The sequence below is a fragment of the Lepus europaeus genome, chromosome 20 (genome assembly GCF_033115175.1).
Source record: "Lepus europaeus isolate LE1 chromosome 20, mLepTim1.pri, whole genome shotgun sequence".
NCBI classification, from domain to species: Eukaryota; Metazoa; Chordata; class Mammalia; order Lagomorpha; family Leporidae; genus Lepus; species Lepus europaeus.
Genome location: NC_084846.1, coordinates 2497131 through 2511181, shown reverse-complemented (window position 1 = coordinate 2511181; position 14051 = coordinate 2497131). Strand labels below are relative to the sequence as shown.

General features: G+C 53.1%; 1 protein-coding gene across 1 annotated transcript in view; it reads left to right on the top strand.

Moving 5' to 3' along the window:
* ADGRE1 (adhesion G protein-coupled receptor E1) overlaps positions 1-9341 on the top strand; it is a 54654-nt gene extending 45313 nt beyond the window's left edge. Inside the window, 5 exon segments of the mRNA XM_062178260.1 lie at positions 5393-5484; positions 6353-6404; positions 6406-6522; positions 6618-6722; positions 9266-9341. Of these exon segments, the coding sequence (XP_062034244.1) occupies positions 5393-5484; positions 6353-6404; positions 6406-6522; positions 6618-6722; positions 9266-9271 (372 nt within the window). The 3' untranslated portion in view covers positions 9272-9341.
* Positions 9342-14051: the final 4710 nt, after the last annotated feature.

Genomic DNA, 14051 nt, shown 5'->3' with positions numbered 1-14051 from the left:
AAGGCCCAGCCTCGGGTTCTCCGTTCCCCTGAAGACTTCCCCCTCCCTTTTAAAAATATTTGTTTATTTAAAAATTACGGAGTCAAGAGATCACAGTAAGGTCTTCCATCCCTGGTTCCCTCCCCAAGTGACCCTAAGAGCTAGGACTGAGCCAGACTGGAGCCAAGGAGCTTCATCCAGGTCTCCGTGGGGGTCCCACCCCTCGGGCCATCTCCTGCTGCTTTCCCAGGCCATTAGCAGGGAGCTGGATGGGAACTGGAGCAGCCGGGACTCGAACTGGTGCCCACATGGGGTGCTGGCACTGCAGGCAGCAGCTTTATCTGCTGCGTCACAGTACGGGCCCTGAGAATTCTCCCTTCTGAACCTGAAGTGTGATGTTTTGACTTGCAATTGTTTTCATTCCAAAAATGAATGTAATTTAAAGAAAGACTTTTTTAAAAAGATTTATTTTATTTATTTGAAAGACAGAGTTAGAGGCAGAGACAGAGAGAGAGGTCTTCCATCTGCTGGTTCACTCCCCAGATGGCCACAACAGCCAGAGCTTCGCTGATCCGAAGCCAGGAGCGAGGAGCTTCTTCCGGGTCTCCCACATGGGTGCAGGGGCCCAAGCACTTGGCCCATCTGCTGCTTTCCCAGGCCATAGCAGAGAGCTGGATCGGAAGTGGAGCAGCCGGTTCTCGAACTGGCACCCATATGGAATGCCGATGCTTCGGGCCAGGGCTTTAACCTGTTGTGCCACAGTGCCAGCCCCTAAAGAAAGATTTATTTGAAAGGCATAGTGATAGAGATCTCCCAAATGCTGGTTCATTTCCCAAATGGCTGCAATGGCCGGGGCTGGGCCAAGCTGAAACCAGGAGCTTCATCCAGGTCTCCCACGCAGGTGCAGGGACCCCAGCACTTGGGCCACCCTCTGCTGCTTTCCTAGGCCACAGCTGGGAGCTGGATGGGACGTGGAGCAGCCAGGACTCCAGCCAGTGCCCAAATGTGTTACAGGTGGTGGTTCAACCTGCTACGCCACAGTGCTGGCCCCTTCTGATTGCTTTTTCATTCTAAAATCATGTAATTTTTTTAAACTTGTAATTGTTATTTCATGCTCAAAATGCAAATGTCGTTTTTTGGGGACTGGGACCATCAGCAGGTCCTGGCTGAGGTCATTGGACTTCAATCAGTACCAGTGCATGTCCCAATTCCCCCACCCACCCCCTCAAACTCCTCAATAAAGTACTTTTATCTCAGAAAAAAATGCAGATGTCCCTTGGAGCGGCCACAGTCTCCATTATTGTGCTTCAGCAAGAAGGAACCTATTGGGTGCTGGGTTAGACCACCGACGGCACTGGCATCCCTGTAGGCTGCTCCACTTCCAATCCAGTTCCCTGCTAATGCCCCTAGGAAAGCAGCAGAAGATGGCCCGAGTGCTGGGGTCCCTGCACCTGCGTGCGAGTCCCAGGTGGAGCTCCTGGCCCAGCCCTGGCTGTTGTGGCCATTTGGGGAGTGAAGCAGTGGATGGAAGACCTCTCTCTCTCACCCCATCTTTCAAATTAATTATTATGACTTTTTAGAGCGTGGTCTATCAGCCTCTCCTACGAGCAGGTGCTGGATGAGAGGAACGGCAGAAATTAATTCTGAGCAGTGCAGGACGAGGGTGGAAGGATGGAGTGAGAAGCTGGGGGCAGGCAGAGGGGCTGATGGCTGAGCCCATGGCTGCCTCCTCGGCTCCAGGGCAGAGTCTGCCGCCCCACCGTCCCTGTTGTCGCTGTCCTTGTACACTGGGACCTAAGCTTTGCCTTGCGGTTGGTTGTAGCCTGGCCATGCTGGGGCTTGTGTCTCCCAGACAGGGTTCCTTCCTCTGGCTGTCAAACGGGTGCCAGTCCCCCCGGGGTCCAGTGGCTCCAGGGCTGAAGCCGAGGCATGGGGCAGGCGGCCGGGGGTCCCCCCCAGGGCCGTCTCCCACTCCCGAGAGACGCAGGCTGCCGGACCCCGTGTCTCCCAGCGGTGGCTCTGTGTCTCAGCTTCCTGTCCCATGATGGTTAGGTCCTCGAGGACCACTTCCCACCCCCTCTGCCCCTGTGGAGACCCCGCCTCCAGAGACAGCGCCGCTGGGGGGAGGGTCTTGGGAGTCAGGATTCACATCTGTCTCTCTGTCTCTCTCACATACATTCACACTCTCTCTCTCACACACACTTTCTCTCACACATACACTCTCATACAAACACACACTCTCATACACACACACTCTCCCTCACACAGACACAAGCACACTCTCACACACATTCTCTTACACACTATCTCTCTCACACACTCTGTCTCACACACACACTCACACATACACTCTCACACACACACTCTCTGTCTCACACACACTCACACATACATTGTCTCACACACATTCTCTTACACACTATCTCTCTCACACACTCTGTCTCACACACACACTCACACATACACTCTCACACACACACACTCTCACACTCTGAATCACACATACACTCACACATGCACTCACACACACTCCACACATACATTGTCTCACACACTCACACACACACTCACACATACACTCTCACACACATACATTGTCTCACACATTCTCTCACACAGACACTCTCACATGCACTCACACACACTCACACATACATTGTCTCACACACACACACTCACACACACTCACACATACACTCTCACACACATACATTGTCTCACACATTCTCTCACACAGACACTCTCACATGCACTCACACACACACATACATTGTCTCACACACTCTCTCACACACACTCTCTGTCTCACACACACTCACACATACACTCACACATACATTGTCTCACACACATTCTCTTACACACTATCTCTCTCACACACTCTGTCTCACACACACACTCACACATACACTCACACACACACACACTCTCACACTCTGAATCACACAGACACTCTCACATGCACTCACACACTCACACATACATTGTCTCACACACTCTCACACACACTCTCTGTCTCACATACACTCACACATACATTGTCTCACACACATTCTCTTACACACTATCTCTCTCACACACACTTTCTCTCACACACACACTCACACATACACTCACACACACTGTCACACTCAATCACACATACACTCACACATGCACTCACACACAGTCACACATACATTGTCTCACACACTCTCACACACACACTCTCTGTCTCACACACACATACACTCACACATACATTGTCTCACACACATTCTCTTACACACTATCTCTCTCACACACTCTGTCTCACACACACACTCACACATACACTCTCACACACACTCTCACACTCTGAATCACACATACACTCACACATGCACTCACACACACTCACACATACATTGTCTCTCACACACACACACTCTCTGTCTCACACACACTCACACATACACTCACACATACATTGTCTCACACACATTCTCTTACACACTATCTCTCTCACACACTCTGTCTCACACACACACTCACACATACACTCTCACACACACACACTCTCACACTCTGAATCACACATACAATCACACATGCACTCACACACACTCACACATACATTGTCTCACACACATTCTCTCACACACTCTCACACACACACACTCACACATATACTCACACATACATTGTCTCACACACATTCTCTTACACACTATCTCTCTCACACACACTCTGTCTCACACACACACTCACACACTCACACACACACTGTCACACTCAATCACACATACACTCACACATGCACTCACACACAGTCACACATACATTGTCTCACACACATTCTCTCACACACACACACTCACACACACACATACACTCTCACACACATACATTGTCTCACACATTCTCTCACACAGACACTCTCACATGCACTCACACACACTCACACATACATTGTCTCACACACATTCTCTTACACACTATCTCTCTCACACTGTCTCACACACACACTCACACATACACTCTCACACACACACACTCTCACACTCTGAATCACACAGACACTCTCACATGCACTCACACACTCACACATACATTGTCTCACACACTCTCACACACACACTCTCTGTCTCACACACACATACACTCACACATACATTGTCTCACACACATTCTCTTACACACTATCTCTCTCACACACACTCTGTCTCACACACACACTCACACATACACTCACACACACACACACTCTCACACTCTGAATCACACAGACACTCTCACATGCACTCACACACTCACAATACATTGTCTCACACACTCTCACACACACACTCTCTGTCTCACACACACATACACTCACACATACATTGTCTCACACACATTCTCTTACACACTCTCTCTCTCACACACACTCTGTCTCACACACACACTCACACATACACTCACACACACACTGTCACACTCAATCACACGTACACTCACACATGCACTCACACACAGTCACACATACATTGTCTCACACACATTCTCTCACACACTCTCACACACACAATCACACACACTCACAATACACTCTCACACACATACATTGTCTCACACATTCTCTCACACAGACACTCTCACACACACACTGTCTCACACACACTCACACATACACTCACACACACTTACACATACATTGTCTCACACACATTGTCACACACATTCTCTCAAACACACTCTCTCACACACACACTCTGACTCACACACACTCTCTCTTTCACACACACATGCACATACACATTCAAGCCACTGCAGGTGTTAACTGCCTGAAGAACTTCACATAAATTCTCTTGTCAGGGTTCCCAGGCTGTGAAGGAAGCGGAAGCCTCAGCCCCCCTGCTCTGTCCCCGCCTCTTCCCCTCCTCTCCCCTCCTCAGGCCTCCTCCCTCCCTCCCTCCATTCTCTCTTCCTCTGCATTAAGTTCTAAAGCACAGACAGAAAATTTGCCTTCTTTTTCCGTCTGCTAGGATTTTTTTCTGCTCCATCTTTTTTTAAAAAAATTTATTTATTTGAAAAGCAGAGTAGGGGGGGAAGGAGGGGGAGAGAGAGAGAGAGAGGAGAGAATGAGAGAATGAGAGAGAGAGATCCTCCATCTTCTGGTTTGCCCCCACATAGCCCCGGTCCAGGGCTGGGCCAGGCGGAGCCAGGAGCCAGGAGCTCCACCTCGGCCTCCCGGGGGGTGCAGGGCCCTGGCTGGGCCTCCCAGCAGCGTCCTCAGACTCCCTGCACACAGCAGCGAGGATGCCCAGGGTTACTGCACTCTGGGCCTGGGAGACTGGGGTGCGCGGGGGGTGCATGGGGGTGGTGATCAGGGAAGCCGTGGGCCCTGCAGCAGGCCCCGGGGGTCGCGGCCCAGCTCCTGGCGACCTCTTGACCCCTCCCCCTGCCCCCGCAGATCAACTCCGTGCTGCTCACGTGGACGCTGTGTGTCCTGCGGCAGAAGCTTTCCAGCGTCAACGCCGAGGTCTCCACGCTCAGAGACACCAGGTGCGGCTCCCCCCCTCCCCTCTGCCCTCCCCTCCCCTCCCAACTTCCCCCTTCCCTCTCCTCTCCCCTTTCCTCCTTCCCCCTCCCCTTTCTTCCTCCCTTCCATCCCCACTTCCCTTCTCCCCCACTTGCCCACCCTCTCCCCTTACCCCTACCTTCCACTCTCCTCCCCTTCTCCCGTCCCCTCCTCCCCTCTCCCTTCTCCTCCTCCCTCCCCTCCTCCTCCCCCTCCTTCCCCTCCCCTCCTTCTCCTCCCTCTCCTTCTCCTCCCCCTCCTTCCCTTCTCTCCCTTCCCTCCCTCCTCTCCTCCCCTCTCCCCTCCTTCCCCATCCTTTTCCCTTACCCTACCTTTTGTTCCCCTCCCCTCTCCTCTCCCCTCCCCTCCCTCCTCTCCCCCTTCTCCTTCCCCTCCCCCTCCTTCTCCTCCCCCTCCTCCCTTCCCTCCCTCCTCTCCTCCCCTCTCCCCTCCTTCCCCATCCTTTTCCCTTCCTACCTTCTGTTCCCCTCCCCTCTCCCCTCTCCCTTCCCCCTCTCTTCTCCCCCTCCCCTCCCTCCTCTCCCCCTTCTCCTTCCCCTACCCCTCCTTCCCTTCCCTCCCTCCTCCCCTGCTCTCTCCCTTCCCACCCCTTCCCCTTCTCTCCCCTCCCCTCCCCTCTCTTCTCCCCTCCCCTCCCATCCCCTCATCTAAGTACCTATAGGATTTGATTTCCCACCATGTGGGCTTGGAGGCCCCACCCTCTGTCTGTCCACTCCCAGACGGCGGCATCCTGGGTCGCTTGGCAGCTTCCTTGGGCCATCCTGGAGCGAGCGTGGCCTGGGAGGACTAGGCACCAGCCGAGCCTCACGCTCTGCGAATCCCCTCCCCCAGGTTGCTGACATTCAAGGCCTTTGCCCAGCTCTTCATCTTGGGCTGCACCTGGGGTGCTGGGAATCTTCCAGATTGGACCCGTGGCCCATGTCATGGCGTACCTGTTCACCGTGGTCAACAGCCTGCAGGGGGCCTTCATCTTCCTCATCCACTGCCTGCTCAGCCGCCAGGTACGGGCTGCCCTCCCCTCCCCCATGCTCCTTCCCTACATCCCCCAGGGCTGGGAGGGATTCACCCCTCCCCGTGCTCTGCCTCCACCCCCCAGGTACGAGAGGAATACAGGAGGTGGCTGTGCAGGAGGCCCAAGCCCAGCTCCCAGTCCCAGACCACGGGGATGGTTCTGTTGTCCACGCCATCCGCTTCCAAAATGGTGAGGGACTGTGGGTTTGCCGGCACTGTGGGGTGGGGGTGGGAGCCGAGCCTGTCCACCCCGGCTGGCTGGTTGCGTGGAGAGTGGGGACTGAGGGTTGGGGTTTGGGGGCGCTGGTGTTGGGGCGCAGCAGGTTAAGCTGCCTCTTGGGACACTGGCATCCCATATCAGAGTGCAGGTTCGAGTCCCAGCTGCTCCACTTCCTAGTCAGCATCCTGTGCACCGTGCCTGGGAAGGGGGGGGGGTGATGGTCCAGTGACTTAGACCCCCGCAGGCATGTGGGAGACTGGGTTGAGTTCCAGGCTCTTAGCTTTGGCCTGGCCCAGCCCTGGCTGTTGTGGTCACTTGAGAAGTGGCCCAGTGGGTGGGAATCTGTCTCTGTCTCTGCCGTTTTGCCTTTCAAATAAACACATTTTTTAAAAAAAGAAGAGTTGAGATTCAAGATCCAGGCAGCCTGTGTTTACATCCCAGCCCTGGCCCTAACCAACGGTGCAATGTAAAAGCAGATCGCGCCGGGACTGAGACTGGCATAAACCAGCAGGTGAGATCAGTCGTATCCCACCCGTTAATAGAGAGGAAGCGGGTAGACTGCAGGCGGCTCAGAAGAAGGTGCCTTGGTCTAGTGTGAAGACACGTACAGCGTCCCATCAGCCTGCTCGGGTTCGGTCCCGGCTCCTGACTCCAGGGAGGCCGCAGTGCTGGCTAAGGTGCCTGGGATCCTGACCTCCACGTGGGGCACCTGGACTGTGTTCCTGGCTGTTAGCTTTGGCCCTGGTCCCTCTCTGGCTCCTGTGGGCCTTTGGGGAGCAGCAGAGGGGTTCTCTCTCTCTCTCTCTCTCAAATTCAAAAGAGAGAAAGCAAAGAGTGGCTATATGTCCAAGGGTACTTCTTTTTTTAAAATTTTATTTATTTTATTTTATTTTTTTTTTGACAGGCAGAGTGGACAGTGAGAGAGAGAGACAGACAGAAAGGTCTTCCTTTTTGCCATTGGTTCACCCTCCAATGGCCGCCACGGCTGGCGCACTGCGGCCGGCGTACCGTGCTGATCCGAAGCCAGGAGCCAGGTGCTTCTCCTGGTCTCCCATGGGGTGCAGGGCCCAAGCACTTGGGCCATCCTCCACTGCACTCCCTGGCCACAGCAGAGAGCTGGCCTGGAAGAGGGGCAACCGGGACAGAATCCGGTGCCCCGACCGGGACTAGAACCCGGTGTGCCGGCGCCGCAAGGCAGAGGATTAGCCTGTTGAGCCGCGGCGCCGGCCCCCAAGGATACTTCTAAACATTTGTTGAAAATGGAGCTAAAAGATCAGTTTATTTTGGCACAGAAAATTTACAAAGCTTGTGGGGAATGCATAGTATAAACAAAATGCATGGATTTCAGGTTTTCTTGGCATCAAAAAAATTTTTTGGTTCTATTTTCCATACATTTTTTGAAGTCTCTCTTGTATCTGTTTGTCTCTATATTTGTCTCTGTATAGCTTATGTGTACGTAATAAGATGTACTATCTGCTTAATGACAAAGGTTTTATAGGTATAGAAAATTTTAGAAAACTATTAGAAGCAACAACAACAAGGAAATAAAAGTTACTGTTCTCCCACACATGAGGGTCCGGGTAACAATACTTTTGACTCCAAGTAACCAAGATCCAGTGGCTTAGATAAATAGGGAATTGTTTTCCTTTTAAGAACAGAAGTCCAGGGGCTGGCATAGTGGTGACACCAGCATCTGTCAGTGAGCAGGCTTGGTACCAGGCTGCTCCACTCCTGATCCAGCTCCCTGACAATGCAACTGGGAGAGCAGCAGCAGACGGCCCAGGAGCTCGGGCTCCTGCACCCACGCACGAGACCTGGGTGGAACTCCAGGCGTCTGCCTCGATCTGGCCCAGTCCTGGCCATTGCAGCAGCATTTGGGAGGGCGTAGCAGTGGATGAAGACCTCCCTCCCTCCCACTCTCTCTCTCCCCCCCCCCTCTGCCTTTCATATAAATAACATAAATCTTCAAACAATGGAAGTCCCGAGTGAGGCATTGCTGGAATTGTTTTGTTGCTCAGTGGTGTTGTGAAAGATCCAGGCTCGCCATGGGTTTCCATTCAGCTATGGGCACGTTGGCTTTTCAGCTTAGTGATTCATGGTTGCAAGATGGCTGTCACAGCTCCAGATGTCAGAAATATGTCTAAGGCGGGCGACTCTCCTTCCGTGCCTCCTTCTGTGACAGGAAATAGAGGTTTCCCAGCATGCACTTGGTGCATTCCTATTCACCGACTTGGTCAGACCTGTATCCTGTGACCACTCCCGGTGGCACGGTAGCCTGTGCAGCCGAGCACTTGGCTCTCCGGTGTCTGCAGGAGGACGAGTCGTGGCTGAGAGGTTGGGAGTGGCTGGTGGTTTCCAGCAGTGCCCACGGCAGCTCATGGGTCTCCTTCTGGTCTTTGCGGCCGTGTATCTCTGTGAGCATGTGTAATGCCCGTGCCCCAGTGAATGTATCCTGAGAATCCAGCATAATGTTCGTGCTGTGCACTCAGAAAACCCTTCTCTCTCTCTCCCAGGGTTGACGTCCTGTCTTGCTTTCAAGTACGCCGTGGAGCGCCGTTGAGGGTTGGCCAAGCCTCCAGGAGCCTCCTGGAAATCGCTTTGCAGCTTCCTGGGGAAACCAAGAGCCTGCTTGCTTGCCAGGGACCCCTGGGGCTCAGAGCCGGGGTGGTGTGGGGCCGTCCTCCTCGATTCCTGCACTGGCCAGGAGCCAGCATTCTGCTCCCAGGACTGTTTTCTTCTGTGGTTCTGCGACTCGAGTTTGCAGTTTTGGGAGGCGACAGAGCCCCACTCAAAGGCTGCCAGGTTGCTTCCTCCAACTTTGTCAGTGCATGGCTCCAAGCCTGCCCCCCCCCAGCGCCCGGCACGTCCTGGACACACAGTGGCCCTCGCTGGTCTGTCCCTGTCTCACCGTCACGAAGACTTGTTTTAAAGAAACAGGAACTCATCCGTGCCAGTCCCGCGGTTCCCACCAGCACACGACATACGGGCTACACTGGCCCAGACACAAAAGAACGGCCTGGGTGTGTTAGAGTGTTCCACGGAGCGAATTCTAGACTTTCCCGGAGGGCTGAAGCATTCCGCTGCTGACGACGCCTCTCTCACGAGGGCTCTGGTTTCCTGAGGTTTTCGAGTAACCAACGGCTCCCTCTGCTCCACCTTGTTAAGACTCGGCTTGGATTCCCTGTGCCTGCAATGGGATGGCTACCTGTCCCTAATGCCTCGAGAGCTTTAGCAAGGAAGCAGGTGGACATTTAAGGAGTCAAACACTCCCAGCCTCCCCGAAGAGAGGATGCCTGGATCGGTAGCGGGAGAATGGCTGGCGAAGCGGTTGATGAGAAAATCGGAGGTCTCAGAATTCACCTGCTCATCCAGAACCTGTGTTTATCGTGTCCCAGGGACCCATAGATATGGTTGTCTGAGATTCAGTGTTCTAGAACCTTCTAGAACCTAAGCCGACAACAGAGCTTGTCCAGAAACCAGAAGGGAAAGTGTCTTCCTGTTGACATGGAGATTGCATCTGCCATCTGTCAGATCCCGAGTCATTTTTGTCTTCTCTTTGAGGCGCAGTTTGGGCATGGCCTTGGCTAGGAAGCGTCCTTTGGGGTTAGGCTTAGAGAAACGGGATTATTTGCTCCTCAAGTCTCATGGTTTTTCATCTTGCATTATAATTTCTTTTGTGTCTTCTACTTAGTCTGTGAGCTCCAGATGGCGTGGGATTTTTCAGTAGATCTTCAATAAATGCGTTGAATGAGTTGAGTGGTTGCTCTCCATGTTGCAGGCGAGGAGATGGAGGCTCAGAGAGGTGAAGCCACCATCCCAGGGTCACACAGCTCCAGGTGGCTGAGCTGGGCTTCGAGCTGCTGGCCACAGAATTCCTCCTCTGCACCATTTGTCCTGCTCCTTCTCCATTTTGCCACCAGGAATCCTCAGGCTGGGTGCACGGGAAAGAAGGAATGCATATATCTGCCTGGAGTCATCCGAGCCACTGGGATCCAGTTAGCTCAGGAGCAGCAGGTGCTGCAGAGTTGTTAACACTCAGTAGATGGAGGCTCCACCGTGGCCATTCTTGGAACTGCAACCAGGGAGGGGGGCAGCGCACGCTTCCAAGGAGAGCTTGTTGTGCCCAAGGGGAAGCTCCTGGGGGCATGGGAGGAGCCAGAGGTGTCAGGGTCTCACCCGTGCCCAGCTGTGGGGGTTGATAGCATCAGTGGCCCCGAGAACGGTCTCCATCTGCCCACACCCTGTCCCCGTCACTTTGCGACTCTCTCCCATTCAGAGTCTAGATCTGAGCTCGCTTTGGCCAGTTGAAGGTGAGTGACGAGACTCGAACAGGAGTTGTGATTTCCTTCCCGCCGGGCACACCGCTCCCTTACCTGCACCCCACCGATAGGGTTTGCTCACGTTCGCTCCCTTACCTGCACTCGGAGCAAAGGCCCTAGCACGGCGGGCTGGGGAGAAGTCGGCTGCACCGGCTCGTGGCCGGCTGCAGTGGTGGGAGCAAGTCCAGCCAACCTCAGCAGGCTTGAGTCACCTACAGATGGGAGCAGCCATAAACACCAGTGGCTGAAGACCCCAGGTTCTGGGGCAGGTTTGTCAGGAGCCTTGTGTGTGGCGAAGGCCACCGGGCATGACATGGTAGGGTGTCCACGTTGTGTTTAATTCCAGCCTGGGTTTTCTTTGAGCTCTGGGCATCGTGCATTCTGGACCGGTTGAATATAGTTCTTCCTGATGGAAGACTTGCACGAGGCTTTGTCTTTGTAGGGGTGTCCCGTGCTGCTTTAAGCAGTCACAGAGGGAGCTGTGTTTCTGAGGTGAGTGGGGACAAGCTGTGACCTCTGCAGCAGTTTTTCTTAGAAACCAGCCACAGTGAATTCCTTTGCCTCTGGACTCCCGTTTGTGTCCACTAGAGGGAGACAGAGAGACATGAAAACGACAGGGTTTCTCACATCTCATAGGTAAAATGTGAAATTACTTTGCCTTCCTTTGTAAGGTATTTATTTTATTTGAAACACACACACACACACAGATCAAGATCTTCCATCTGCTGGCTCACTCCCTAAATGCCCGCAACAGCCAGGGCTGGGCCAGGCTGAAGCCAGGAGACGGGAACTCCATCCAGGTCTCCCACATGGGTGTGGGGACCCAAGCACTTGGGCCATCACTGTTGCCTTCCCAGGTTCATTAGCAGGGAGCTGGATTGGAAGTGGAGCAGCTGGGGCATGAACTGGTGCCGCTGTGGGATGCTGGGGCTGCAGAAGGCGGCTTTACCTGCTGTGCCACAACACCAGGTCCCAAGCAGCCTCTTCTTTTATTTTTCGACAGGTAGAGTTACAGACAGTGAGAGGGAGAGACAGAGAGAAAAGTCCTCCATCTGTTTGTTCACTCCCCAAATGGCGGCGACGGCCGGAACTGGGCCGATCAGGCTCCAGGAGCTTTCCCCAGGTCTCCCATGTGGGTACAGGGGCCCAAGGACTTGGGCCATCTTTCACTGCCTTCCCAGGCCACAGCAGAGAGCTGGATTGGAAGAGGAGCAGCCTCATATGGGATGCCGGCACTGCAGGTGGAGGATTGACCTACTGCACCACAGTGCTGCCCCCCCACCAGCAGCCTCTTAACTGCTGAGCTAAATGCACCCCCCCCCCCATTTTACCCTCCTAGTGTCCAAATGTTTTGTGGTGCCCCTGACTAGGAATACTAAAGTACTTGGAAAAGTATTGAACAATTGAAGACAAGGGTTTCAGAGAACTTACAACATCATTTTAGGCTTAAGCAGTTTATTTAGCCTCAGACTAGCATTATCACAATTTTGCTTTCCTGGTTTTAAGATAAGTGAATTCAAAAACAATATTTTCAAATCAACCTTGGGAAAAAACTAGTCACCAATATCATTCGGCCTTAAAACAGAAGGTGGGGACCGGTGCTGTGGTGTAGCAGGTAAAGCCACCACCTGCATGGCTGGCCTCCCACACAGGTGCTGGTTTGAGTCCTGGCTGTTCCACTTCTGATCCAACTCTCTGCTATGGCCTGGAAAGCAGTAGAAGATGGCCCAAGTCCTTGGGCCCCTGTACCCACGTGGGAGACCCGGAAGAAGCTCCTGGCTCTTGGCTTCGGATCAACCCAGCTCTGGCTGTTGCGGCCATTTGAGGGGTGAACCAGTGGATGGAAGACCTCTCTCTCTCTCTCTCTCTCTCTCTGTCTGTCTCTCTGTCTCTGTCTTTGTCTCTTTCTCTGCCTCTCTGTAACTCTGCCTTTCCAATACATAAATAAATAAATAAATAAATAAATAAATAAATCTTTATGAAGAACCCACAGAAGGTGGTCCTGCAATTTGCAGCAAGCAGGGGCACGATTAGGAGGGCACCCCAAATTATTTGCACCCTGAGAAGCCAAATGATGTCATGTGGTGGTTATGAGATGTGAGAACCCTGCAGCTTCTACGTGAGTCTCTTGTCTCCCTCTAGTGGGGTGTAGGGGACATTACACAACCATATTGAAAAATGAAATTCTGGAGACCATGGCGATGGGCGAAATCAGCCAGACCTAGGAAGACAAGTACTCGTGGAAGTTAATATACGTAGGACACAAAAATTGTGTGGCTGTCATGTCACTTGGTGTGACAGCTCTGGCCCAAAGTGCTGGCATCCCATATGGGCACCGGTTCCTGTCCCGGCTGCTCTACTTCTGATCTAGCTCTCTGCTATGGCCTGGGAGAGCAGTAGAAGATGACCTAAGTCCTTGGGTCCCTGCACCTGTGTGGGAGACCCAGAAGAAACTCCTGGCTCCTGGCTTTGGATCGGCACAGCTCCGGCCAGTGCGGCCATCTGGGGAGTGAACCAGTGGATGGAAGACCTCTCTCTCTGTCTCTACCTCTCTCTGTAACTCTGTCTTTCAAATAAATAAAATAAATCTTTAAAAAAATATTTTTAAAAGTGAATGTACCAGCAGAGCTTGGTTGCATAATCTGTCTGATATGTGGGATCTAAAACATGACAAAAACCCAGTAAATACCTAGAAACAGGATAGAATGGTGGTTTTCTGGGGAAGGAGAGGTCATTGAAGATGAAGCTGAAGTTGCAGTCCCATAGGATGAGAAGAGCCTGGGGACTATTGGAGGTCAGGAGGATTCCAGTGAGTGCTTTGTGCTGGAACTCTGCTCAGACAGAGGGTTTTAGGTGTTTAGGATGTTTGGAAAGGCAGAGTGACAGAGACAAGACAGATCCTCCATCCGCTGGTTCGCCCTCCCAATGGCCACAACAGCTGTGACTGGGCCAAGCTGAAGCCAGGAGCCTGGAACTCTGC